Source organism: Camellia sinensis, chromosome 3, assembly GCF_055761805.1.
Source record: "Camellia sinensis isolate YWXY chromosome 3, ASM5576180v1, whole genome shotgun sequence".
Lineage (NCBI taxonomy): Eukaryota > Viridiplantae > Streptophyta > Magnoliopsida > Ericales > Theaceae > Camellia > Camellia sinensis.
The window spans coordinates 110,996,072-111,023,143 of NC_138963.1; the positions used below are offsets into that span (position 1 = coordinate 110,996,072).

The 27,072-nt window shown below is 36.4% G+C and overlaps 1 protein-coding gene across 2 annotated transcripts in view; it reads right to left on the bottom strand.

Moving 5' to 3' along the window:
• Positions 1–828: 828 nt before the first annotated feature.
• Positions 829–27,072, bottom strand: part of RANBPM (SPla/RYanodine receptor (SPRY) domain-containing protein) — a 34,698-nt gene continuing 8,454 nt past the window's right edge. Inside the window, exons 2-10 of one of the 2 annotated variants that reach the window (XM_082920542.1) lie at positions 25,919–26,065; positions 25,625–25,711; positions 24,319–24,364; positions 23,460–23,536; positions 12,428–12,590; positions 10,873–10,941; positions 2,930–2,989; positions 2,595–2,681; positions 829–1,357 (exon numbers count right to left, since the gene is read on the bottom strand). In XM_082920542.1, the coding sequence (XP_082776668.1) occupies positions 1,082–1,357; positions 2,595–2,681; positions 2,930–2,989; positions 10,873–10,941; positions 12,428–12,590; positions 23,460–23,536; positions 24,319–24,364; positions 25,625–25,711; positions 25,919–26,065 (1,012 nt within the window). In that variant the 3' untranslated portion in view covers positions 829–1,081. The remainder of the gene's footprint in view (positions 1,358–2,594; positions 2,682–2,929; positions 2,990–10,872; positions 10,942–12,427; positions 12,591–23,459; positions 23,537–24,318; positions 24,365–25,624; positions 25,712–25,918; positions 26,066–27,072) is intronic. The other variant, XM_082920543.1, reaches the window with a different exon arrangement.

A 27,072-nucleotide genomic window follows, 5' to 3' on the forward strand; every position in this document is an offset into this window, starting at 1 on the left:
AGCTTATGTTCATAATTATAAGCTATAAGTTGTTAAGGTATAAACTATAAGCACTTTTTCACAACTCTACCAAACAGGACCAAAGTGGCAAGTTTTTCACATTGAATTGTCTCTAATTGAACAAGGATCTTTCAAGTTGAATCTGCCAAAAGTAATAAAACAACAAATTTTGCCATCCAATGGTCCAATTATTTAAAATACTTTGGATATGAAGTATTTTCACTCTCACCACCAGTGAATCATCTAAAATATTATTTTCACTCCCAAAAGGTTGGCCAAATTGGTTGGAACATGAAGCTGCTCATGGCTCTTTCCCATTGACTTTCCCTTTCCTTCACTTAATTATTTAGTATAAAAAAAGTTGGCATTTGCCTAAATATATCCAAACCTACAAAAGATGGTCTTAGCACATCGATTCAAGTATTCATGATCAAAATCTCCATACAAAGAGATCAATTTATATGACCGTTGCAAGCACAACCAGCTAGCCAACCAAAGAGCCATACCAAAAGTAGAGATAATCAGTAATCAAGGATTGTTAAGTGCACGAGCTTTGCATGATAAAACTCCGTCAGTCGAAAGTTCATTACTTCAATAACGACGAAAACGAAAAACATCCATCCATCATACCAGTGCCAATGAAGCAGTTTTATCTCAAAAGCCATCTTATGGAGGAGCTAGATGCACTCTCATCAAAAAAGTGAATCATCATTCAGTTCAATATGTATCAAATCACTCTCCAACCCAATGGAATGAACTATGAGAGACAAAACAACTTAAGTACCAAACTAGTTGGTAAGATATAACCATATTATCTGTGCACTATGATTCAGTTCAACTACTAAATTTCATTCAAGGTTGAGTTCATGAGGTTACAATTTATACGAGAGAATAGAGAACACCCCAATTTACCAAAGGGAACAAATATCACGAACACCAATCAAGCAGGGGTCCTCTGCTCAGTATACGGAACAAGAAGAACAATCTCTTTATCACTTCTATGGGGTTCATGAAACACAGTAGGGCCGGACATATATGAACAAGGTGAGAGATGAGGGAGAAAATAATTTCTCAGCTAAAGCTAATCCTTCTTACCACTGTTAAGTACCTTGCGCAGATGGAAAGCCTCGCCTTGATCCCCATTCAAGGACCTCCTCTCCAAGTAGCAAGCAGTCAGTTGTCTGAGTAATCTCTCAAGATATGAATGCAAGCAACCCTGTGAATCTTTCACGTTAGGATTCGTTGACAAGACCATTGCATTGACAGTATCAGCCACCATCTCTCGTTGTGACTCCTCAAGGAGATAACCAACCGAGGAATTCTGTGGTTGTTCATATGCCAACAAAGCAGCACAGTCCTACAAAATAGAGTTCATTCTTCATAAGGATTTTGATCTAAACTTTTCACTGTTCAAAAAGATGCTAGCGTCGTTCAAAGATGAATTTAGAAAACATACTACACATCCCCACTAATTCCAAGGAGAGACAGACACGATAGAACTGCAATTCTAGGCAGAAACCTATTTTGCATTCTATCAAACAGTAGACATCAAGTTTTAAATTTGGAGGATCAGGGTGGGATTTGGATCCTCTATATTTTTGGTGGGAAATTGTGGGTTCCATTTCAAGATCAAATCCAGATCCTCTCCATTTCAACGATGGAGATTTGCATTTGATGATCAATGGTTGTGAAAGATCCATGTCATCAAAATCTTTAATTTTAAATTTTGATTGTGTTGCAATCTTATGAAATGAGATAAGAGATTTTCATTCCATCCTGGAAATGGAGAACAAAATATTCAAGATCAATGGTTGTAAAATAGTCACATCAACAAATATTTATTTTAAATTAAAAATATTGTTAAGGGAGGTTCTAAAATTTATAATGACATGGCAATTACGATTGAATTTGGGTTGTGATGATGTGTTACACAACTTACAACCTCATGCATTGAAATGGAGTTCTCCATTTCCTTCCAGAAATGAGAGGATCAAAATCCGGAAATTATAATCATAGTGACAAATTTAGGGTTCGCAATTTCCATAATTGAAGAGTTAAAAAGGGAAGTATCTTCAGGAAAGATCAAAATGCTAGGAAACAGAAGGGAATACTAGATATGAAAAGGATGAATTTGAGATTCATTCATTAGATAAATGCATAGGGATGAACTAATGAGAATTTAAAAAATTGGAGATTACCTTTTTCTATCAAGTTTGGGTACTTCCAAAAAAGCTAAAAAGCTAAAAAGCCAAAAAGTTACTCAAAAAGTTAAAAAGTTAACACTATTCACCAAAAGTCAACAATTACGGCTGCACAACTCCCAATTCAAATTTTTCCCTACAAATCAATTTTTACAATTTTTTATTACACATTTTTCAATAAAAAGTCAAAAAGTTAACCCAAACATCCATATTTTCAACCTCAATTTTTTAGTCTAAAAAGACAAAAAGTACACTTTTTTAGTCTTCCCAAACTTGGCCTTAGATATAATGAATTTCCTAGCAGTAATTAGCTAAAATTGTGATGTATGTAAATAACACTGAAACTGTAAAGCAGAAGACCTTTTGTGATGCAAACCAAGAAAAGTTCACTACCTTAACTAGCTCTTCATATTCTTTCAGTCTATAAAATTTATCAAATTTCATCCTTCCATATGCCACAGCTTCCTCAAGCCTTCCAGCCTGCAGATGAAATATGGATAAATCAAACTCTTATAATTGTTCCAAGCCTCTTATTTCTTTTCTTTTCTTTTTTTTATATTTGTATTTGTTATAAAATTATTCAATAGACATAGAGGCATGCCTCTTCATATTTATTGTTAATTCCTTCAAAAGAAAAGCAATAACCTTCAATACACAAAACTATTTAACTAGAAATTCTGCATATATTGCCACTGGTAAGCAAAATAAAACAGGAAAGAACCATTTACCCGAACCAATTCAATAAATTTTTGACAATGAAGCAGAAAGCAGGTAGCCGATGCATCATCCTGCATAGAGAAAATCTAATCATCAAAGCTTGGACACTATGAGCAGAGATCTTATACTCTAGTTTGTCGCATTTTAGGTAGATGGAGTACGAGTCATGGTGGGATCCATAATAAACAATCATTGTCGTACCAGGTAACAAAATTATTGTTGCTTTCTGATAGTACACATTACATGGAAAATGAAGTAGACATCATATACAGTGAATTTGACTGTTTTGCTCAACAAGAATCAAGTTAGAGCAAATTCAAAGCATTAGAGAGTATAAAGCAAAATAAAAGTTGTTGAATTTTCAATCACCACAAAATAATAACCTGGCCTAGATGCACAAATATAATGAGCAGCTGCAATATCAACCTAGCCAAGACATAATGAGAATAATGTGACGATGGACGAGCAGTTTTCCTAGTAAATTTGCAACAAAACCATGAAAGGATGGAGAAGATAGTAAAAGAAGGGGAGTCTAGGTGGTCGTTTTACATAGCAGTTTTGCAACTATATCACCATTGTTATTGACATAAATAACTACTAAGCGACACCTTTTTCTATCAGTGCAACAAGTTTTTAATCTAAGATCAGAAGAGATAGGATTTTTGCCTCTGGATTTAAAGAAAAAAGGAAGTTGAAATTCCAACCCCCCCCCCCCCCCCTCGATTTATCTTTTAACCTTTCACTTTTTTCTATAATCAATTAATCAATTAAAAATATGTACTGTAATTAAAGTAGCAAAAAATATAGTCAACGCATTTTCAGGTATCATATCACATGAATACATTTAAAAAAAATATATGCGCGTGAAGAAAACAAATACACAACATAACTCTTCATGATCTATTGTGCATATACAATACAATCCTACGAAGCATGCACACGAGACATGATAATTTCAAAAAAATGGAGACATGGACAATGCCCACAACAATAAAAAAATATATATTTTTATTCACTACACAGATTAATACTACATCCACAAACAATTAAAATTAGCAAAAACTAACACTAACTCAATATATAGAAACCACTCTTAAGTTAAGTTGTCAAAGATAACCAGGCTGGATTTGTGTGAGAGCTGGCCGAGCTGTGAATATTTGAATTTGTATTTAGATTAGTCATATCCCTGATTTATAGGAATTGTATTCTAGGAATCTCATTCCTGATTTGTAGGGATTAGCTAGCTATAATTTGTATATACAGTCTTTCCATGTATATTTCTAAGTAATGAATATTATTCCCATTGTTTATCATGGTATCAGAGCCTCTTGTGCTCTCTGGGAACTAAAACTTTTTGTGGCCTGCATTGCCATAGTTCGTTGTTCCTTCAACCTTTCGTTCTTAGGCCTTCATTGCCAATTGTAGAACCTCTTTGCCTAGAAATTCTTTTTTTTCATTCCATTTTTTATCTTCAACATCATCATGTCTGAAGTAACTCAAACTTCGAACCCATCTGAAATTGAGACAACCGAGACTCCTAGCATGGTTTCAATAGGAGACTTGCAGAATATTCAACCAAGTTACTGGTTGAATGGGAAAAAACTACCTTAAGTGGTCTCAATTTGTTCGAACCTTTCTTAAAGGAAAAGGCAAATTGAGTCATCTTCTCGGAACACGACCAAAACCCGGAGATCCAAAGTTTGATGCCTGGGATGAAGCTGATTCCATGGTAATGTCGTGGCTATGGAACTCGATGATACCTAAAGTGAGTGATACGTGCATGTTTTTGGAAATAGCAAAGGACATCTAGGACACATGTAAATAGACTTATTCGAAGGGTGATGCTGCACAAGTCTATGATATTAAGACCAGAATTTCAGCCACTAAACAGGGTAACCGTTCTATTACTGAATGCTCTAATATCTTGCAAAACTTATGGCAAGAGTTGGATCATTATCAACGTATTGAGATGAAGTGCAGTGAAGATTCTACCATTCTTAAGAGGTATTTTCCTTGCTGGATTGAACGCTGCGTTTGATGCTGTCAGAATTCAAGTTCTTGGAAAAGAAGAGTTTCCATCATTGAATGAGACTATTGGAATAATCTGAGGAGAAGAAAGTCGCAGAGGAGTTATGTTGGAGCCTCAATCTGTGGAAGGTTCTGCCATGGTTGTTAGGGGTGCTAATGCAAGGAATAGGGGAGCAGATCATCCACCAAGCTCTTACTCTGATGAATTGACAATTGAAAATGGAAACAAGGATTCGATTGCGTGTACTTTCTGCAAAAAGCCAAAACACACCAGAAAAAAATGCTGAAAACTTCATGGCAAGCCTGCAAATTTTCAAAATCCTCGAACAACCAACAGAAATTGGACAGTAAAGAGTGGACCAGCACGAGGACAAGGACAAGGACAAGCACATGTGACTACGGTCCAACCAAGAGGCGAAATAGATTCTGTCCACAATCGAGCAAAGTTCAACATGGATGAGATTGAAAAACTAAAAAATTTACTGGGCACTCTAGAAAAACCTACGGGCTCAGGTACTTGTTCCTTAATTTATCCAAGTAATGCCTCTCAATCCTTTACTCCCAATGTCTTGAATATGCCCATAAAAGATTCATGGGTAGTTGATTCCGGGGCTAGAGATCATATGACTAAGTCTTCTCATGAATTTGTCTCTTACAATCCTTGTCCTAGTAATAAAAAGATATCTACTACAGATGGTACTTTGATTACTGTTGCTGGTCAGGGAGATATTGTTATCAATTTGAAAATTGTTTTAAAGAATGTTTTACATGTGCCGAAATTATCCGTAAACCTTGTCTCAATTCATAAACTTGTAAAGGATTTGAATAGTACCATGACCTTCTCTTCTACACATTGTGAATTTCAGGACCAAGGCACGTGGAAGATGATTGGACTTGCTAGAAAGAAACATGGACTCTACTATCTTGAAGAATTCAATGCGCAAAACAGCACTATGAATAATTTTCCTGTCTCATTTCTTTCTGAGTCATCTCTTTCAAATAAAAACAAAATCTAGTTGTATCATCTTCATTTAGATCATCCCTCTTTCAGTGTTCTTAATATTATGTTTCCACATTTGTTTAACAGGATTGATATGGGTATATTTCATTGTGATGTTTGTGAGCTTGCAAAACACAAGCATACTTCTTTTCCAATAAATAATACAAGACTGCCCATTCCGTTTGCTCTTATCCATAGTGATGTCTGGGGGCCTTCTATGGTTTCAAATGTTTCTAGGACTTGCTGGTTTGTGTTGTTTCTTGATGATTGCACTCGTGTGTCATGGGTTTTCTTGTTAAAACATAAGTCTGATGTTAGCTCTACCTTCCAAGCATTCTTTCACATGATTAAAAATCAATTTGGGGCAGAACTTAAGAGGGTACGATCCGATAATGCTAGGGATTATTTCAATCAAACCTTGTCACCATTCTTTCAAGAGAGAAATAATTCATGAGTCTTCGTGTGTTAATACACCACAGCAAAACGGGGTGGTAGAAAGGAAAATTGGTCATCTTCTAGCAATTACTCGTGCCTTTCTATTCCAAACTAATCTTCCAAAACATTACTGGGGGGAAGCTGTTTTAACTGCTGCTCATCTTATAAATAGATCACCCTCTCAAGTCCTTGATCAGAAAACTCCTATGCAACTTTTTTCAACATTCTTCCCAGATTTTCGAACCACAAACCACCTACATCCTAAAGTTTTTGGTTGTGTCCTTTATTCATATTTATTCTCATCAAAGGGGTAAACTTGATCCTAGAGCTCTTAAGTGTCTCTTTGTTGGGTATTCTTCTACCCAAAAAGGATATAAATGTTACCGTCCTCCCACAAAAAAGTTTTTTTTGTCTCCACAGATGTTACATTTGCTGAACGTGAAATCTATTTTTCTAAACCTATCTTCAGGGGAAGACATCATTCATAGAAGATAAGGATAGAGATTTATTTTTACTTGATCTTTCATTCTCCCCATCCCCATCTGTGTCAAATGAGTCTTCTAATCAAACAGATCCAGCCACTCCAAGTCCTATAGGAAAGGATAAATATATTCAAAGTGCTACTCACCCACTGCAAGTCTATTGAAGGAGGAGAGAACCCATTATTCAACCTATGCAGGACCTTCAATCAGAACCAAACCCTGGCACTGATGATAGTATTGATGATGTTGAGGAAATTTTTGATGGTGAAGATAGAAATGATTATGATCTTCCTATTGCTATTAGGAAAGGTGTGAGAAAGTGTACCCAACGTCCACTATACCCATTATCCCACTTGGTGTCTTATGAGAGGTTTTCTAACAATCATAAAAGCTTCCTTACTCACCTAAACACCATAACCATCCCAAAAACTGTTTCTGAAGCATTAGGTCATAAAGAATAGATGGAAGCTATGAAAGTTGAGATGGATGCCCTTAAGAAAAATAAAACTTGGGAATTGGTTAAGTTACCTAAGGAAAAGCAAACAGTGGAATGTAGATGGGTCTTCACTGTAAAGCATAAGGCAGACGGGTCACTTGAAAGGTACAAGGCTAGGTTGGTGGCTCAAGGGTATACCCAAACCTACGGAATAGACTATATTGAAACCTTTGCCCCGGTTGTCAAAATGAACATTGTGAGGATCTTGTTATCTCTAGCTGCCAATCGTGAGTGGAGTATGCAACAATATGATGTCAAGAATGTCTTCTTACATGGCGATCTTGATGAGGAAATCTACATGGAAGTCCCTCCAGGTTTTGAGTCAAAAGGTAATAAGGTGTGTAAATTGAGAAGACCCTCTATGGGTTAAAACAATCCCCTAGAGCTTGGTCTGGTAGATTTACCGGAGTTATGAAAGCTTTGGGATATAAGCAAAGTCAAGATGATCACACACTATTTGTTAAACATTCGGCAATAGGGGGAGTCATTGCTTTGTTGGTTTATGTAGATGATATTATCGTAACAGGAGATGACTTGGAAGGAAGAGAAGCTTTGGAAAGATGCCTAGTTCAAGAGTTTGAAATAAATGAACTTGGCAGATTGAAATACTTTCTTGGCATTGAAGTTGCTCACTCTCAACATGGGATTTTTATATCCCAACAAAGGGATGCACTGGATTTGTTAGCTAAGATAGGGAAGCTTGGGTGTAAACTAGTGGAAACTCCTATCGAACAAAATCACAAGCTTTGTGAAGTTGTTGAAGGCGCGGTGGTAAATAAAGAGTCCTATCAAAAATTGGTTGGTAGATTGATTTACCTCTCACCCACTAGACCAGACATAGCCTATGCAACGGGAGTGGTAAGTCAGTTCATGCATAATCCCAAAGAGATCCATCTCCAAGCAGTACATCAGATTTTATAGTATCTCAAGGGAACTTTAGGAGGAGGGATATTGTTCAAGAAAGGAGGAAAGTTAACACTAGAAGCCTACACAAATGCAGACTATGCAGGATCTATTGATGACAGAAGATCAACATCGGGCTATTGTACATTCCTTGAAGGAAACCTTATAACATGGAGTAGCAAGAAGTAGAACGCGGTTGCTAGATCAAGTGCGGAAGCTAAATTCAGGGCAATGGCATTGGGAGTTTGTGAAATTCTGTGGTTGAAAATAATATTAGAAGATTTGAAAGTTGCGTGGGAAGGACCTATGAAGCTTTATTGTGATAACAAGTCAACAATCAATATTGCACATAATCCTGTGCAACATGATCGAACCAAACACATTGAAGTTGACAGGCACTTCATAAAAAAAAAGCTGGACAGTGGATTAATCTGCACACCGTTTGTACCTTCAGGCAGTCAAGTGGCTGATGTGCTAACTAAAGGGTTAAATGGTTCAGTCTTTTGGACTATTGTTGGCAAGCTGGGAATGGATAATATCCGCTTACCAGCTTGAGAGAAGGGGGGGGGGGGGGGGGGGGGTGTCAAAGATAACTAAGCTGGATCTGTGTGTCAAAGATAACCAAGCTGGATCTGTGCGTGAGTTGGCCAAGCTGTGAATATTTGAATTTGTATTTAGATTAGTCATATCCCTGATTTATAGGGATTGTATTCTAGGAATCTCATTCCTGATTTGTAAGGATTAGCTAGCTATAATTTGTATATGTAGTCTTTCCATGTATATTTCTAAGTAACGAATATTATTCCCATTGTTTATCATAAGTTTTATTGTTTGTCTTTTTTACGAATGAGCTATTAATTATTTAAATCTAAGCAAAAAAGTAATAAACATTCAACATCCAACACTCATAAAAAAACACTTAAGGATACGCGGACTCAACAAAAAAATGTCAAATTTTAAATCAAGTATGTGAGATAGAATGGTGCTATATGTAACTTATAGTGTCAAAAAGATATTTATAGCAATTATACAACAATATGTACATATAATAGTAGTGTTAAATACAATTATACAAGAAGCGTCCGATGAAAAGTATCCGATACATATCTTATACCCTTGTCCGAGTGTTGGGTGTCCGACACGGGTATTTGATTTATTTTGAAGAGTCCGTGTAAAATAAAGGGGAATTAGTTGGTGTGTCCATGTCTTTGTTACACGGTATTGAGTAAAACTCACCCCAAAAAGGTAGATACTAAGGTGAGGGTACTCTCTTATTTATATGCTTAATATTATTTTAGTACTCAGGCAATGTGAGACTTCACTTCACCCTTAAAAACAAATTAATTAAATAAGGGTGTGTCCCACATGTGTCCCCATGTCCGACACCACTACGACAACTATTTTGCAGGTCGGTGCTTCATAGATACAATCATATTCAAATTTGAATATAAAAGAGAGGGAGAGAGAGAGAGAGAGAGAGAGAGAGAATGTCAAATCTATAGGGGGCCATTGATTCAGTGGTTAAAACTCGGCATACTAACCTTGCGGTTGTGGGTTTAAACCTAAGAGCAGCCACTTTGTACAAATTATGTCGAAGGTTAGGGTTGTACCCAATCTACCTCCTCCCGGAGCCCCCGTCAAATGGGGACTAAACTATGTGTAGTTTTTTTTAGTGAATATTAAATCTATTTATTTAACTACCTTAAATTCAAAACAAATATGATTCTAGAACTAACCAGCATTAATAACTCGACACAATTTGTAGTGCAATAAAAAAATTTAAAAAACATATTTTGTCAAATTTTACTGTATACAAATCTTCAAGATGATATGAAAGATGCAAACTAACTTCAAGAATGACAACTCTTGATTTCCATAAAGCATATCCAGGTTACAACAAGAATCTAACCCCAATTGCATGAAAGGATTTTTCTACCACAATAATAATAACAATAACACGTGCAGCAGTAACAATAATAATAATTAGCTAACCAACTGTGAATCTCTTTGTTTATCAGCACTCAAAGCTTGAGTACAAGTTTTGCACTGAAATCTGCAATTTTTGTTGATAAATTTGATAAACTGAATCTAATTCCAAAATTTGTTCTTGAAGGATTTAAAGGGGAAGAAGGAATAATGGAATTTGATTTAAAAAGGAGATTTTTTTATTAACATTCTGGTACATGAGCTATCAGGCTGTTGTGAGTACTACAGATGTGAGATTGCTGGCCTGACAAATCCTTGCCTGTAGCACTTGCGATAAGAATCGTAAGCATTACATTGTGGTTGTGTATGCATAGCAAGTGCTATCCGCCTCAACGTTGTGGAGTAGGTATGAGTCACCGAAACAGCCTCTCCACAAAAGTAGGGGAAAGGCTGCCTACCTACTACTGTTTCCAGACCTTGTTGTAAACAGGAGTGCTATGTGCTAGGTACAGTACAACCTTTTAAAACACCTATCAAGTAATATATATGTTCCTAATCAATAAGTACCAAACACAACTAAAAGCACGATCAAGAGAAAACCTATTTCCATCATACAAGAATGGCTGGATAAGAGATGAATTTTAGAAGTAATAGGAAACCATGTAAAATGGTGAGACTGTCAACCTGAACAATTTGAGGATACCAATCGCGAAGTTTGTCAAATGCATCTTCAATTTTGCCATTCTTGATTAGCTTCATGGGCAGAAAAAAATACATCAGTCAAATTCGTGTCTATTGTCGCAGAAAAAAAAAATGAAGTGCCAGTATTTCAATTTTGTTATGAACAAAAATTGAAGGATGAAATATTCCAGAGCTGCAGTGGTGGTTTCAAATTCATCAATAAATACTACATTGCAAAATATCTGTTTTAGCAAAGCTTCACAAGGAATTCGCCGTAAAGAAATTAGACCCAAAATGTCAAAAATCATTAATTTTATGATGAAACAGCAGTCCGTATGCAATATTAAGCTGCCGTATCTTTAGAACAGGACAAATATAAAGAAAGCATTTTGTGTTGTCATTATTAAAGAAGAAAACTTGTCCCTGAAACCTACTTCAGCCATGTAAAACAAGCAGCTCCTAGCCAATCTATGCCAAAGACAAACCACTTCTGATCACCTCAATATTTATTTCTCAGCCAAAATCATCAAAACAAAAGCCCTTAATGAATAGGATTTCACTCTTTGCTTGTTAACCTTTCCCATATTGCCTATTGGAACTACACCTACATTCTCTCTTATATCCTCATTAGTTATATATGACTTAGGCCTCGTTTGGGAACTCTCCCTTTTAGTCAAAAAGCCAAAAAGTTACTAAGGCCTCGTTTGGGATGCTACCTTTTTAGCCAATTAGTCAAAAAGTTACTAAATTAGCCAATTAGCCAATTAGTCATACCAAAAAGTCAACAATTACGGCTTCTCTCTACTTTTTGCATAGCTTTTCATAATTAGTCAAAAAGTCATCCCAAACATACAAGTTTTTTTTACCTACCATTTTAGCCAATTAGCCAAAAAGTTACTAAATTAGCCTGTTCCTAAACGAGGCCTAAATTAGTCAAAAAGCTAACAACCCATACCAAAAAGTCAAAGATTCTCTTTTCTCTCTACTTTTTCTACATCTTTTCGTAAAAGGCCAAAAAGTTATCCCAAACATACTAGTTTTTTTTAGCTCATATTTTAGCCAAATAGCCAAAAAGTTACTAAATTAGCCTGTTCCCAAACGAGGCCTTAGCCTCCATTTTAGGAGTGAGTCAGTTTGGACGCTGTTATTGTGCAAATCAGCATTGCTTTACGGTTGTCCAGCTGTCAAATAATACTGAATCTTTTCAAAAGGGCTTTCAAACAACCAGAAAGATATATAGATGAGAAGTATAACTTCAGAAATGGTGACACATATACAGATGAGGAGTATAACTTCAGAAATGGTGATAGAATATACATGTTTAGAATGACAAAGAAAGCAAACAATCATACAATTGTAAAACAGCATTAATAATTTTCATTTTCCAATAAAAAGGCTCAGAAATTTGTGTGAAACAAAATAATACAGGCTCCTCAAAGAGGACAAAAATAAGAACACTTTTGCATGTAAAAATCATCTAAAAGCCACTGATCTGTTTACGGCATACCATATTTCCAGCTCTCTATAATAAATCCATTCAAGCTCTGGCAATTCGTACCTGTCGAAGAGCCTTTCTTTGGTTTAATGCATACATGTTGTCTTGCTCATTGAAGCCGTTTTCTTGAGCTAACGGGATGGGAGGAAGAGAACTTTTGCTAGCTATGTCAAATAATTTGAGTGTATCCTCGTACCCATAGTGCAGTAAATAGGAGCGAACTAATCTGGTAACAATAAGTATTACATTAGTATAAACAAAACAAAGTGCTAATATAAGAATAACAGTATTGTACCAGGACCAAGGTAAAAGTTTGCCCTAAAATAGATTAAAGATTTACGGTAAGATTCTAACATAGTTAATGAATAAACAAAATATGAGCTCTGTAGTCTGTAATACCCTAGGTACCATTGCTTCTGCATATTCATGTCTAACATTTCCCTCAACTGTGGTGGATATTTTATGCTACTTGCATGCAAGATGTTATATATGTGCCTCAGTTCAATTATATGCTACTCTTTAATGAGTTGTGCCCAAGGTTTTAAAAAGCAGCCGCAACCGTTACGTAACGGTTTTGGTAGTTACCGCCACCCGTTATGGCCGCTTTTGAAGTGTGATTGAGATTCATAGTTGTGTCAGCCGTAGCGGCTGCCATAGCGGTCGTAACGGTGCCGTAACAGCCGCAACAGCCTATTACGCACCGTTACGTAACGGTTCCAAACTGTTTCTTTCGAAAAAACACACAAAAAAAAGTTGAAAATAGGCGAAGAGGGATAGAGAGAAGAGGGAAGATAAAGAGAGAAAATGGCGGAGCAACAGATAGAGAGAGAAGAGGAAAGATAAAGAACATGTTATTGATTCATTGAAACTGTAAGACCTATGCTATTCTATTCAGCTGCTATCACTCAACCATTTTGTTTGTGTGTCTATCTATATATTGTTTGAAAATAATAATAATAATAATAATAATAATAGTAGTAGTAGTAAGTGTGGTCATTATCTATTTGGCTTGGTTAAAATATATATATATATATATATTTAGACTCTTATTTATTTTCTTACTTTTGTCATTGTTTATCTTATATATAATAGTTAGTGATTGATTTTTTCTATAATATAAAGTTATTAATTATTAGAATAAAATGTAAAAAACTCAGTTTATAGTGATTTAAAAATATGAAATATATTGGATAATACTTAAAAATTTACAAAAATTGATCAATATTTATTTTAAACCCAATAAATATGATCATGGAAAAAAAATATGCGTATCAGTAATTTTTTTTCAAATTGTGCGAAAAATAAAAAAATTCATGGTTCCGGTTACCGCAACCGTTACGCTACGGCCTTTACACCCCGCAACCGCGCTACCGCCACCGTTACAGTGACCGCAACGGCTTTTCAGAACCTTGGTTGTGCCTCTAATTTTATTTACTTATTTTTAATCGGCAAGAAAGAAAATTCATTAAACATTAAAAAGCTCAAATACTAAGGAGGACAAGGGGAAAAGAAAACAAAACAAAACAAAACAAAACAAAACAAAAGATTCTCACACCCTACAAATAGCATTTAAATCCCCAAGAACTAAAAAAAGAGGAATCCCTTTGAAGGAGGGAGCCACCGAACCCCACAAGCTAAAAAACACAACTTCTCCCATATGCTCTCCAAATCTTCTATTTTCTCCTCAAAAACTCTACATTCCTTTCAAGCCATAAAACCAAGAAGACCGTGCAAACCACACGTCTCCATAGAACCTGAGTCCTTCCGTCTAATCCGAATGCTCTAAAATCAATACAACACAAGCTCACAAGAGGGCATAATAATCCCATCGGTCTCCGCCAAATAAAAAACTCCCCATCATAACAATAATGCAAGACTAGATGATCCATACTTTCCTCAGCCTCCCTATACATAGCACACCATTGTGGAAACAAAAGTCAATTTGGTCTTCTCTTTTAAACCATATTGTTAGTATTAAGTTCAAGTGAGCCAAAGTCCATGCAAACTCTTTTAATTTAAGGGCCACGCAAGCATCCCAAATCATCTTGTGAGTAAGAAAGATGAGGATAATTAAATTATCGATGAGATAATAATAATAATAATAATAATAATAATAATAATAATAAAGATTTATAAGTAAATAGCCCAGGTGGATGGAGATTCCACACTCTTACATCAACTAGAAGACAATGAAACATCTCAAGGATTACATTCATTGGTCTCATGATCATTTACGTTTCTAAAGAATTTAAAGTCCCAAGAGATTGGAGATGAATGGGATGAGACCATCAAAGAAATTGAGACATTGTGGGTTGTAGCTAACTGATACAATCACGGAAACAAAAGAGAAAATGGAGTATCCCCCCTCCAAGTATATCCTCCCAAAAGTGAGTAAGCTCCCCATTACTTACAAGAAGATGATTGAATTGAAAGAAGCACTGAAGGCCATGAGAGATGAATTTCCATGAAGAAGGGCAAGTCCCCCTCTCCACCACTGCAGAATCCCATCCATTAGCCTAATTCCAATACTTACTTTTAATCACAGCATGCCAGGAAGATTCAACACTCCCTCAAAAACCTTCATAACCACTTATCAAGCAAAGAAATATTTTATTGACAATGTGGCCCAAACTAAGGCCCCCTTTGCACTTCGAGAGGGAAACAACAACCCATCTAATCAAATGATCCTTTGAGTAAACCTGTGACACATGATCGACTTCCCCCTTTGTCGAGATGCAATCGGTGAAGACATTGATGCTTGGTGGAGAGATTGACGTCCCCCCATTTTGGCGATTTTGTGGACTTGAAATCCCTCTTTGAATAACAATTGTTAACACAGGCTGAGAACAGTGGGCAAGTGCCACCCTCCCTTAACCTTGAGTGCCAACTAACTTGAAGAAGGGTGATGATGTGTCGATGCCAATAGTGAAGCTGGACATATGTACGACAAACTTTAAGTGACACATTTGCTTCCAAATCAACTTACGAGGAACAAAGATTAGAACATCCGGAAACTTTTGTGAATTAATTCTGTGAGTGTATAATTACTCGTTCTTTTAAATGATTTTAGGTGGACAAGGCTTAAGTTCAAAAGATCAAGCTTTTTGTGCAAAATGAACACTGAAGTTTTGTGCATGCCTGTGTAGTAAAGACTTACATTCTGTATGATGAACCAGGATGTATCTTGTTTTAAATGACGTAGGGACTTGTACAAGTCTGTGGTTTAATCAATGGTTCACTTGATCAGTTCTAAGGAGTAAAGTCATCAATTTCAGTCCATGGTTAAAAAGTGATTGCTTCACTCAAAATTGACTACTCTTTAGTCTTCTCCAAAGCAGCTGCTTTTATAAGTGAACAAGTAGTTACTGTTAGAATAATATCTTCGGTTATAGTGTATTGCTTATTCTATTAGTTGTTATTTTCTTATTCCGTTATTTCCGTATTTGTGCCTCCAAGGCTCCCATTGTAAGCTACCTATTATCTATGAAGCACGGGTGCGGGTGCGGGTGTAGGTGCGGGTGCGATATGGGTACGCCAATACGGCAAATTCTTAAAAAAAATAGGGTACAGGTACGGCTGGGGTACGTTAATTTTTTTTTAAATTTTTTTAAAAATTTATAACTGAACATCCAACATACAAATCAAATTTTCAATATCAAAACTAAAAAGAGAATAGTTTGTCTAAAAAGTTATATAATTTTTTCTTTTTCTTTTTCTTTTTTGATTGTTTAAAACAAGATGCAAAAGAGAGCAAAACCAGGCCTCATGGGTAAAAGGTGTTGGAAATAAATTACTTGATGATTTTTGAAGTTGAAAGAAGAATAATAAAGACTGCAACAAATTCTAGCAGCTATAAAAAAAAAAAAAAAAAAATCGCCTCGTCATATCCATGCCGTATCCATGACGTACCCGATAGTATTTGCCGTACCCGACATGTAATCAGCATACCCGGTACATATACCGCCGTACAAGTACGCATACCCTCACCCGGTAAGTACCCGATACTCGTACAGCATCATTTTTGGAGTACCCGTGCTTCATAGCCTATTATCAATATAAAAGGGGATGATTGTCTAATCATTCCCTAAGTTTTGTTCTCTCTTAACAAACATGGTATTAGAGCCAAGTTGCTCCTAAACCATCACCCAACACCACCACATCATCACCCATAACCACCCATACCTAAAAACTCCCATTTCGGCCCTCTCTCAGGCCTGTCAGCCTTCTTGCCAGCTTTTCAAGGCTTACCAAGAGGCCTTTAGGCTCTGTCAGCTGTCTGTGGCATTTAGGGCACTCTCAGCCCTTCACCATCACTGTCAGCAGGTTCTTTAAGCCCCTAAGCCTCTATTGCAGCCTTTCTCCTCACCTATCAGGGCCGAAATACACCCTCATATGATCAAAGAATCTTGTTTTGCCCCTAACTTTTCCGTGATCTGTTTTTGGGTGATTTGGGACATTTATTACACTGTTTTGATCGACCCGTAAGCCTTTTTTTTTTCCCTTTTTTTTTTTATTTATTGGGCCAATATATGGTCCTCTTGCTATTTTTTTTGACTTATTATGCTCCTGTCATGGTCTGCAATTGATATTGCTTGGTTCAGTTGATTTTATACCATCTTCCAACAATTATAATTAGTACAGGCTGTTATTCAGTGTATAGAGTATAAATGGCTGATATTACTAGTGAATCCACTACTACTTCTCAGCCACCTAGAGGGGAGAGTCCCAATATGACAACTAAATCTGAAAACCTAAACACTAGCCTTAAAATTATCACATCTCTATTTAATGGTCAAAACTATCTTGTTTGGTCACAGTTTTTGACCCTTTTCTTGAAGAGTAGAGGGAAGATGGATTATGTTGATGGGAGGATCAAGGCACAAGGTATCACTGATCCAAGTTATAACTAGTGGGAGATTACTAATTCTTTAATTATGGGATGGCTTATTCATTCCATGGTACCTAACATTCGGGAAGGCTACTTGTCTATGGATACCGCTTAGGATATTTGGAATGTTGTAGCCACTACCTATTCCCGGAAGGGGAATTTCTCACAGGCTTTTCGAGTTGTGCTGTTCTATTGAGTGCTCAGTACAAAGGGAGATGACTATCCTTCAGTACTTCACTTTTCTGAATAATGGCTGTAAACGTCTGGATCATCGATAGGATTATAAGTCTATCTGCACAACTGATTCTGTGGGTGACCGGAAGTTTATTGAAAAGGAAAGAGTCTTCAAATTTCTGAAAGGTCTCAACTTAGAGTTTGTTCCTATTTGGAGTCGTGTCCTTGGTATGGATGTTCTACCCTCTCTTCAAGAGGCCTTTGATTATGTACAGAATGAAAAGGGTCGTCACTCTGCTATGCTGCCACCTACTTCTACAGAGCGTTCAGCCTTACTTCCTTCTCCCCCTAAGGATGGTACTGACCTGTCTCATACTGCACCTAGTCTTTCAAAGAAGGATACACTGTTCTGTGATTATTGCCATCAGCCGAGACATACCTATGAGACTTGTTGAAAGCTTCATGGGTTCCTTCTAGTGGTCATGGTGACCGATCTGGTAGTCATGGGGGCCACTTCGAACGGTCTCAAAGATGCAAGTTTAACCAATGTGCACATCATACTAGTGCAGTGGATACTCTTGAAGCCCCTTCAGTTGTCCCTCCTAGTGGTGATATATTTGGTATGTCTTCTTCTGAGTTAGAGGATATTTTATGACACCTACTAGACCGTCGCTCTTCTACTACTCCATCCGATACATCCTCCTCGTCTTTTGCCCACTCAAGTAACTTCACCGCTTCTCCAAATGCTTTTCTTTCTCACTCGTCTTTACCTTGGATTATTAATTCTGGTGCCTTGGATCATATGTCTAGGTCTTCTGATCTGTTCTAGGAATATAAGCCTTCTTCAGGTCAAGACAAAGTTAGGATTGCTGATAGTACTGTTTCTTTTGTTTCTAGGAAAGGTTTAGTCAATGACGCTCCTTCTCTACCACTATCTTATGTTTTTTATGTTCCCAATTTTCCTGTTAATCTTTTATCGTTGAGTCGTCTTACTCATGACTTGAACTGTAGTGTGCCTTTCTTTCCTGATCATTGTCTGTTTCAAGACCTTATCATGAGGAAGACGATTGACAATGGTAGAGTAGAACATGGTCTCTATATCCTGGAGCAAGCAGACAAGCTAGCACTTCATTCCATCAAGTTTTCAACCACCAAGGAAAACTTGTAGTTGTGGCATTAGCATCTTGGGCACCCATCGTTTCTATTACTTAAGCATTTATTTCCTTTTGTTTTTACAAACAATAATGTCTCTGAGTTTTATTGTGAGTCTTGTTAACTTGGAAAACAATACAGAACTTCTTTTGCTCCAAGCTTTAACAAAAGTTTAGAACCTTTTTCCTTAATTCACTCTGATGTTTGGAGTCCATCTCGTGTCGTGTCTTTAAAAGGTTATAAATTGTTTGTTACTTTTATCGATGATTTTTCACGAACTACTTGGGTGTATCTTATGATAGACAAAAGTGAGGTCTTTTCTGTGTTTTATAATTTCCATAAAATGATATGTACTCAATTTGGGGCAATTGTCAAAATATTGTGTTCTGATAATGGAGGTGAGTATATTGATTCTGGTCTAGCAAGCTATTTTTTCACCCATGCCATTATTCATCAGACTTCTTACACCAACACTCCTCAACAAAATGGGGTTGCGGAATGTAAGAATCGTCATCTTCTTGATATAGCTCATTGCGTGTCTTTTTCTATGCATGTGCCTAGATCTTACTTTGGTGGTGGTGGTGGTGGTGGTGGTGGGACACAATTCTCACTGTTGCCTACCTCATCAACCGTCTCCCAACTCAAGTGTTACACAACAAATCTCCTTTCCAAATTTTCTTAGGTTTTGAGTCTGTGTTCTCTATTCCCCCCAAAATCTTTGTCTGTGTCTATTTTGTCTACAATTGTACTTCTTGTGGTAAATTTGATCCCCGCTCTCTCAATGTGTCTTTCTGGGTTACTCTTGTACTCAAAAGGGTTATAAGTGTTAACCATCCTCTATCTCGTAAGTGGTTTGTATCTATGGATGTCACATTCTTTGAGTCACAGTCTTATTTCTAGTCACAATCCTCCTTGGGTCCCAATCCTCCCTCCAGGAGGAGCCTTAGTGTGAAGGGATTCCTGGGTTTGTATCAGTTCCTGAATATCAAGAGACCTTTGCACCAGTGACTAAGATGAATTCATTCAGAGGACTTCTCTCTCTGGCAACTAATCTGGATTGGCCACTTCATGAGTTTGATGTAAAAAATGTTTTTTTACATGGTGATCTAGAAGAAGAGGTATATATGGATATCCTTCCTGGCTTTGATGACCATCAAACAAAAGGCTTGGTTTGAGAGATTCACTCAGGCTATACTCAAATATGGCTTCAAATAGAGTCAGCCTGATCACACTTTGTTTGTGAATCATTCCTCGCATGCTATGAAGCACGGACACCTCTCCGAAGGGAGTGTATGAGTGTTCGACACATGTCAGACACTGACACACACCGGACAAGCGTTGGACACGTGTCAAACACTATGCGAAGTGTCCTAATTTTTTTCGAATTTTTTGCAGTCGAACACGTTTGATACACGTAGAGGCATGTTTTAGACATTTACGGGGTACAAAATGTAATTTCAAAACTTGTAAATGGGGTAAAATGTGTAAAAACACAAAAGTTTGCTTTCCTAAACTAAACCCTAACGTCAACAAAGTGAAAGAGAAGAGATAGAGAAGAGAAACGAGGGTGAAGAAAAACCTCAACCAGTTGAAGCTCAAGAGAGTAAAGAACCAGTCGATCGATCTAGGGCTTCAAGGTATGTCCCTCGTTCTTCTTCTTTTCTTCTTCGCTTCTTTTTTCTTCTTCTTTCTTCAGTTCGTATTAAAATACCTTTTTTTTTTAATAACAAAAACCCTTCTTTTTTCATTTATATACTCATTTTTTTTTCCCTCTTTTTATTTTTTCTATTTTTTTGGGTATTCTTGTTTGCTTAACCTGAACATAAATAGTACTAATTATTTTTATTTGTTGAATGATCTTTTTTTCAATTTTAAACATATAATAAACAAATAAAATTATATATATTGAACGTGTTCCCAACGTGTCGTGTCCCCTGTTTTTTGAAAATTTGAATGTCCACATGTCCGCATCGTGTCTCATGTCCGTATCTGTGTCCGTGCTACATAGCTCACATGGTAAGACTATAACTCTTATTGTTTATGTGGATGACAGTGCTTATAGGAGATGATAGAGAGCAAATACCCCAGTTAAAAAAATATTTGGCAACCGAGTTTGAAATAAAAAACTTAGGGAATCTCAAGTATTTCCTAAGTATTGAGATTGCCCGGTTTACGGATGGAATTTTCATCTGTCAGAGAAAATATGTTATTAGACCTGCTGAAACTTGAAAGAAGACGAGATGCTTGGGAGTAAAGCTTGTGATACACCACTGGAGCCAAACCAGAAACTTAGTGATGACAGTATGGGAGCTATTGTTGACAGGGAGAGTTATCAGAGACTAGTGGGTAAGCTCATTTGCTCATCCCATTCTCGTCCTGACATTACCATGGCAGTTAGTGTGGTTAGCCAATTCATGTATGCTCCTCATGAGACACACTTAGCTGCAATAATGGGCATCCTTAAATACTTAAAATCTTCTCCAGGAAAGGGCCTCTACTTTTCAAAACATGACTATCTTCAGGGTGGAAGCTTATACAGATGTTGATTGGGCAAGATCAATAACTGACAGAAGGTCCATATCTGATTATTGTACCTTTGTTGGAGGTAATTTGGTTACTTGGAAGAGCATGAAACATAATGTAATCACCCGGTCTAGTGCAAAGGCCGAGTGTAGAGCCATGTCACAAGGTATATGTGAACTCTTGTGGATCAAGTTACTACTACTAAGTGATATGGGGATTAGTCATATACTAATTCCATGCGACTGGACTGTGACAATAAGGCTACTATTAACAATCCAGTTCAGCATGACCGAACGAAACATGTGGAGATTGATCGCCACTTCATTAAGGAGAAACTCACCAATGGCACTATATGTACTCCTTTTGTCAAGTCAGTTGAACAACTAGCATACATTCTCACCAAGGGAATTGGAAGCAAACCATTCCATAATGTGAGAGACATCGTCGCACTAGCTTGAGGGCGAGTGTGAGAATAATATCTTTGGTTATTGTGTATTGATTATTCTATTAGTTGTTATTTCCTAATTCTGTTATTTCCGTATTTGTGCCTCCAAGGCTTCCATCGTAAGCTATCTATTATCAATATAAAAGGGGATGATTGTCTAATCATTCCCTAAGTTTTGCTCCCTCTTAACAAACAATTACTCTCCACATTTTCAAAACTAGCATAAAGGGACTTGTAAACGCTATATGATGAGAACGTTTACAATAAATGATGTCACAATTGTCAACAGGAGAAACTAGTGGTGCGAAAAGTAGGTAGAAGCTCGCAAATCTCAAATTATCTAATCCTTTCCTCAATTTGTTCTCCATTTTGTTTCAAATGTTTCCTCTCTCCTCACTCCCCTCTCTAAATTTGTACTACCTATCACATACCTGATTGTACCAAAATCTAAATAAAGCAAACACTTCGTTAACCTACATATCCTACTACTTCTTTGATCAGGAACAAAGAAATTTTACAAAAAATAACAAAAGAAAGCTTACAAGAAGAGGAGGACAAGATGTCCACCAGAAAAACAAAAAGTACAGGGGAAAAAAAAGATTACATATCACACACTGCCCTTCAGTTCCTATTAATAGAAAGGGGAGACTGAAACCCAACATGATGATATATGACAAATCTGATCCCATATCACCTTTAAATACTCAAATTTATCTTCAAAAATCTTTGCAATCTTTTCAAACCAAATCTCCCAAAATATAGCGAAGGTGACACAATCCCATATAACTTGAGCTTTGTTTTTGATAACAAATCCCCAAAATCAAGCAGAAAAATGGACATCTCTCCATTCCTTAGCATGAGACAAATGAAATGTGAAAAATGATCCCCAAGATATGCATTTTCATAGAGCTCTAGAATTTCCTCAAAAAGCCACTTAAAAATCCCAACTATTGGGTTGGATCCCACACTTGCTTTCAATCATGTAATGCCATAACGAATCTATCCTTCTAAAACAGTTCTTACTTGGTCTTATCATATTGCAGAATGTCCATTTTTCCCAGGACAACTCGCATCCTCACACTTCCTACATCAGTAACACCTTACCAAAATTTGAACTCAACAATGCATTTCCAAATGGAAATACAAATTGAACTCAACAATAATATCCAATGAATAACAAGTTTGTGAGACAATTTATACATATATATATATATATATGTAGTATACGAAAATTTAAATAATTAAGTTTTCCAGCAGATAAAGAGCTAATTGGGTGATGCACCATACATTAAATGAATAGCGCTCGCTTAAGTGATACAAGTCACAATGCATATGCCTTCAAATGAAGAGCAGCAAAAAGAAACTAAACTTAAAACTTCAAAATGCCCAACTTGACAACTTTGTAAAAATACAGAAAGGTGCTCATTTTTTGCATGCACCATCTAAAAGGAAATTTTGCGTTTCAATATATTTATTTATTTATTTATTTTGATTGGCACCGGGGTGTCCGGATCAAAGCCCAAATAATTCCCAAGGGTGCATAGGCCATCGGCAAGGAGTTTCCCGCAAGTGCACCACGATTAATTCAAGGGTTTTCCCCCAATCCGATGGCCCTAAGGAATTGTTAGCACCTAAGAGGTTTCGATCCCTAAACCTTAGAGGGAGCACACCCCCAAGCCCTTGCTACCAGGCCAACCCCTTGGGGTTTTTGCATTTCAATTTATGCTTTCACTGTACAAGCAATAATTCTGTTCCTACAACCCTTGTATGCCACAAAGTCAAGTTGACTCATTGTAAGCACAATGGTAAACTTTAATATCAATCTATCAATTTCTTGATGTCTCCTACTACTACTATAATTATTAGACAAGTTGGGAGAAAAAAAAAAAAACTAAAATCCAATGTAAACTTACCCGTAACTGACATTCTGTGGTATAGACATTTTCTCAATCATTGTCTGTTGCTTCGCTCTTTCCTGCGCTTCAAATACCTAATCATAAGATGCAAGAACCCAAAACAAAGGGCATCAATTTCCATGGGAAGCATAAAGCTAAAACCTTTCTAGTTACTACTTTTAGAATTAATTCTACGATATTCATGTAAGAAACGGTCCTTTACTATATCTAACATCTTGACAAATTAAAAGAAAAGTAGCGACTAGAATGTGAAAACTACGAACACAATGAGTTGACACTCAAGATCATCACTTCTAACATTGAAAGAAAGTTATTCAGTGCCCTGCAATTGCTAAATAGAAATAACCACCAAAACTAATCAGTAACTAGCGCCAGGAGACACGACCATAAAAGCTCAGCTTACAACTCCACAAATTTAACTACTATTCAATTCCCACATAATGTATGATTCAGGGATCAACTAATGTTCCAGTATAGCAGTAGCTGCAGTACCAGAAATTTGATTAGCATCACATTAGCATGCACAAAGTGATGACAAATTTAAATTTTAAAATCAAATCTATGAAAAGAAGAGGCAGTTCTCCATCTCAATAAATAACAATTGAACCTAGACTACATTTTCAGAGGATAAACAGAGAAGGATTCACCATAAGATTTGAAAATATGCTTACTTTTATAACAAAACAATCAAAATTATCATTGTTACTTGAAAGTGAATATAAAAATACAGAAGTTAAAGCAATGCGTATACTGCATGCGTAAGCAGAGTGATGAACAATAAATATAAACATAGCAAACTGAGCTAAAGACAATTAACAGAGAAAAGATGATGATGAAAAAAAAGGAATTATCTTACCTTGAGATTAAACTGAAAGGGTTCATTCCCAAAGTTGACATGGACCCTACAGCATCAAAATCAAACATACAACTAAAAGGCATCACAACCTCTTTGACTTTGATGAGAATAAAACAGTACAGAGGTTTCCTGCTGTACGAAACAAATAATAGCAGAAATAGTAAGTGAAAAGAGAAACTTGAGAAGTGATCCATGCAAAAACTCAAGAAGATCAGAGCCATAATCTTTCTTCACAAGTGTATTAGAAAACCCATATATAGGGGGCATAATCTCTCCCTTTGGAAGGAGGTTATTGGATAACAAAGTTTCAGATTGGAGTATTTTCTTACATTATTATTCCTCTTACTCATCATGGTTTAGATTTGGGCCCCAAGCTTGTTGAATTCAAGTTTGCCTTGTTGGAAACTGCATCAATCAATCAGCTTTAAAATCTGAATTTATCAAATTTTCAGCCTTGATTAGAGTTATACTTAAGTCTACCTCTAATTGCAAACATTGGAGCCTCGAACTAAACACATCAAACAGCCACCTCTGTTTCTACCAAATACACCAACAAACAAAAATTGAAGCTATATTCCCTGGGAGACTAACTCTTCTAAGAGGACATTCCCCACGCCAAATATGAAAATGTTGTCATGCCTAATGAGTGGCTAAATGATATGATAGGCTTTGGAACCTAAAATGAAGGCCGTCTGTTGGGGCCCACAATCTTTTATCTACACAGATATTTTCATAATATTTTAGGTATACATAGATTTTTGTATACGTATTGATTTCTGATTTCGGTATTGTAGTTTGTTAATTCCTTGGTGCATTAGTTATCTCAACTTACATAAATATAGCCCGTGAGAAAACATTACTTGTAAAATATTCACCATTCAATTTTTAACATGTACTAGATATAAACTCAGCCAATCCAGCTTATTTTATTGGAAAACAACAACATTCACTTGTTGAATTTTGTCGTTGGAATGGTGAATCACAAAAACTGCTTCTTGGTAAACAGCTCCCTTTCACCAAGGTATTGTTTAATAAACTTTGACATTAAAGGTTCTATGGATCAAAAGGCTAAGTTTGTCATATGCAAATTTCAACCATATTCATGCAAACAAAAGCGACCATCAAACCAAATAGTAGAATCTTAATGTAATTAATCACTCTCAAATAGGTGAACTAAAGTAACTGGTATTTTAACTTTTTGAGCATGCACCATCAAATACAAACACAACTGTCCTGTTAAATTAGATAAATGGCAGAAGTAATAAAGTAGTGAGTGAGTAGAGGAGGGTTAGGAGGCATAACATACTCCTCATATTGGCTGTGAACGGCAATAGTAGGAAATAAGGGACCCTTCACATCGTTAGACACTGTTCCCACTACCTCCCCATTTTTACTGGCATCAACAATATAAAACAGAGATTTATAAGAATTCTAATAAGAGTCAAAGAAACACCAAAAATAAATTAAATTAAATCAAATTAAATATAACTACACAAGAGTGAAACCACACTGCAGGTTCTCACGGTCATCAACAATCAAACCACTTACATACAAGACTAATTTCATGCAAAAGCAAGTTGAATGTCAAATATTGTCTTACGTGAAAAAGAATTCCTGTGAAGCATAGTTGATACCACTACCAACTGTATCACCAGTTGTAAATGTTGGGCCAAATGACTCTCCCTTTCCTTGCCCACGATAAAGAAATCCATCATCTCCATGATATCCATAACTGTTTGCTTCCCACCTGTTATTTAGAAGAATAGGACAGCAATTCAATTCACACCCACAGATTCTGGCTGCAAAATTTTAGTAAAAAGGAATTTAAAGGCGGAAGAAAAGGACAGCAAGTTCAATTCACACCCACCAATTCTGGCCACAATTTTAGCAGAAAAAAATTTTAAGGGACACTAGACAGCATTTGCAGCCATTCTCTCATATAATTTTGTCAAATAACAAGTATATTTAAAACTTAATTCCCAATATAATTTGACATCGAAAAGCTAGGAACGTAAACCACCAAATCTCATTTAATTTTCCATGATTTTTTATGCAGCCTCTTCGTGATGAGTTGGAGCCAGGCTCTTGGCTGTATAGCTCAACAAATGATCAATAAAGGGAAGTAGGGTTCCTGTGATAGACAGAACGAAATGTCCCTCGCATGATCAATAAATGATCAAGATGGAGTGACTTGAATGGAGAGACAGGGAACAAACACCAATGTATATGTAGGTTGAATCCAAGAACCCCCCCCCCCCTCAACTCAATTTAAGCTTTGATACCACGTTAAGTCATCAATTGTCCCAAAAGCTCAATTTGTTAACAAATGGATTCAACAATGTAAATAACAAGATGGCATCTTCTAAGCCATCTACTATAATAAAAAGGTTCTGATGGGGCATGATAGCATCTTGAGAGCAATAGTTCAATTAGTACCAAAAGAAAGAAAGAAAAATAAAATAAAATAAAATATCACTTCCTTTTAAAATGGTAATGATTAGTCATCCATCCTCCTGATTGGTTTGGAAGAATAAAGTTCCCTGTCTCATCCGAAAAAAGAAAAGAAAAAGAAATGTGCTTATTGTCAAAGGATTGCATTTTTGCTCTCTTTCTACATGAGAGACACTATATGTAAAAAATTATGGATATTATGTTATTATCTTGTAAGATAGCATGAAAAGTGCGAGGTTGAGAGTATATGGCGGGGGAGCTTTAGAGTTACGAATCGAACAAAAGCTTATTACCATTCAGATG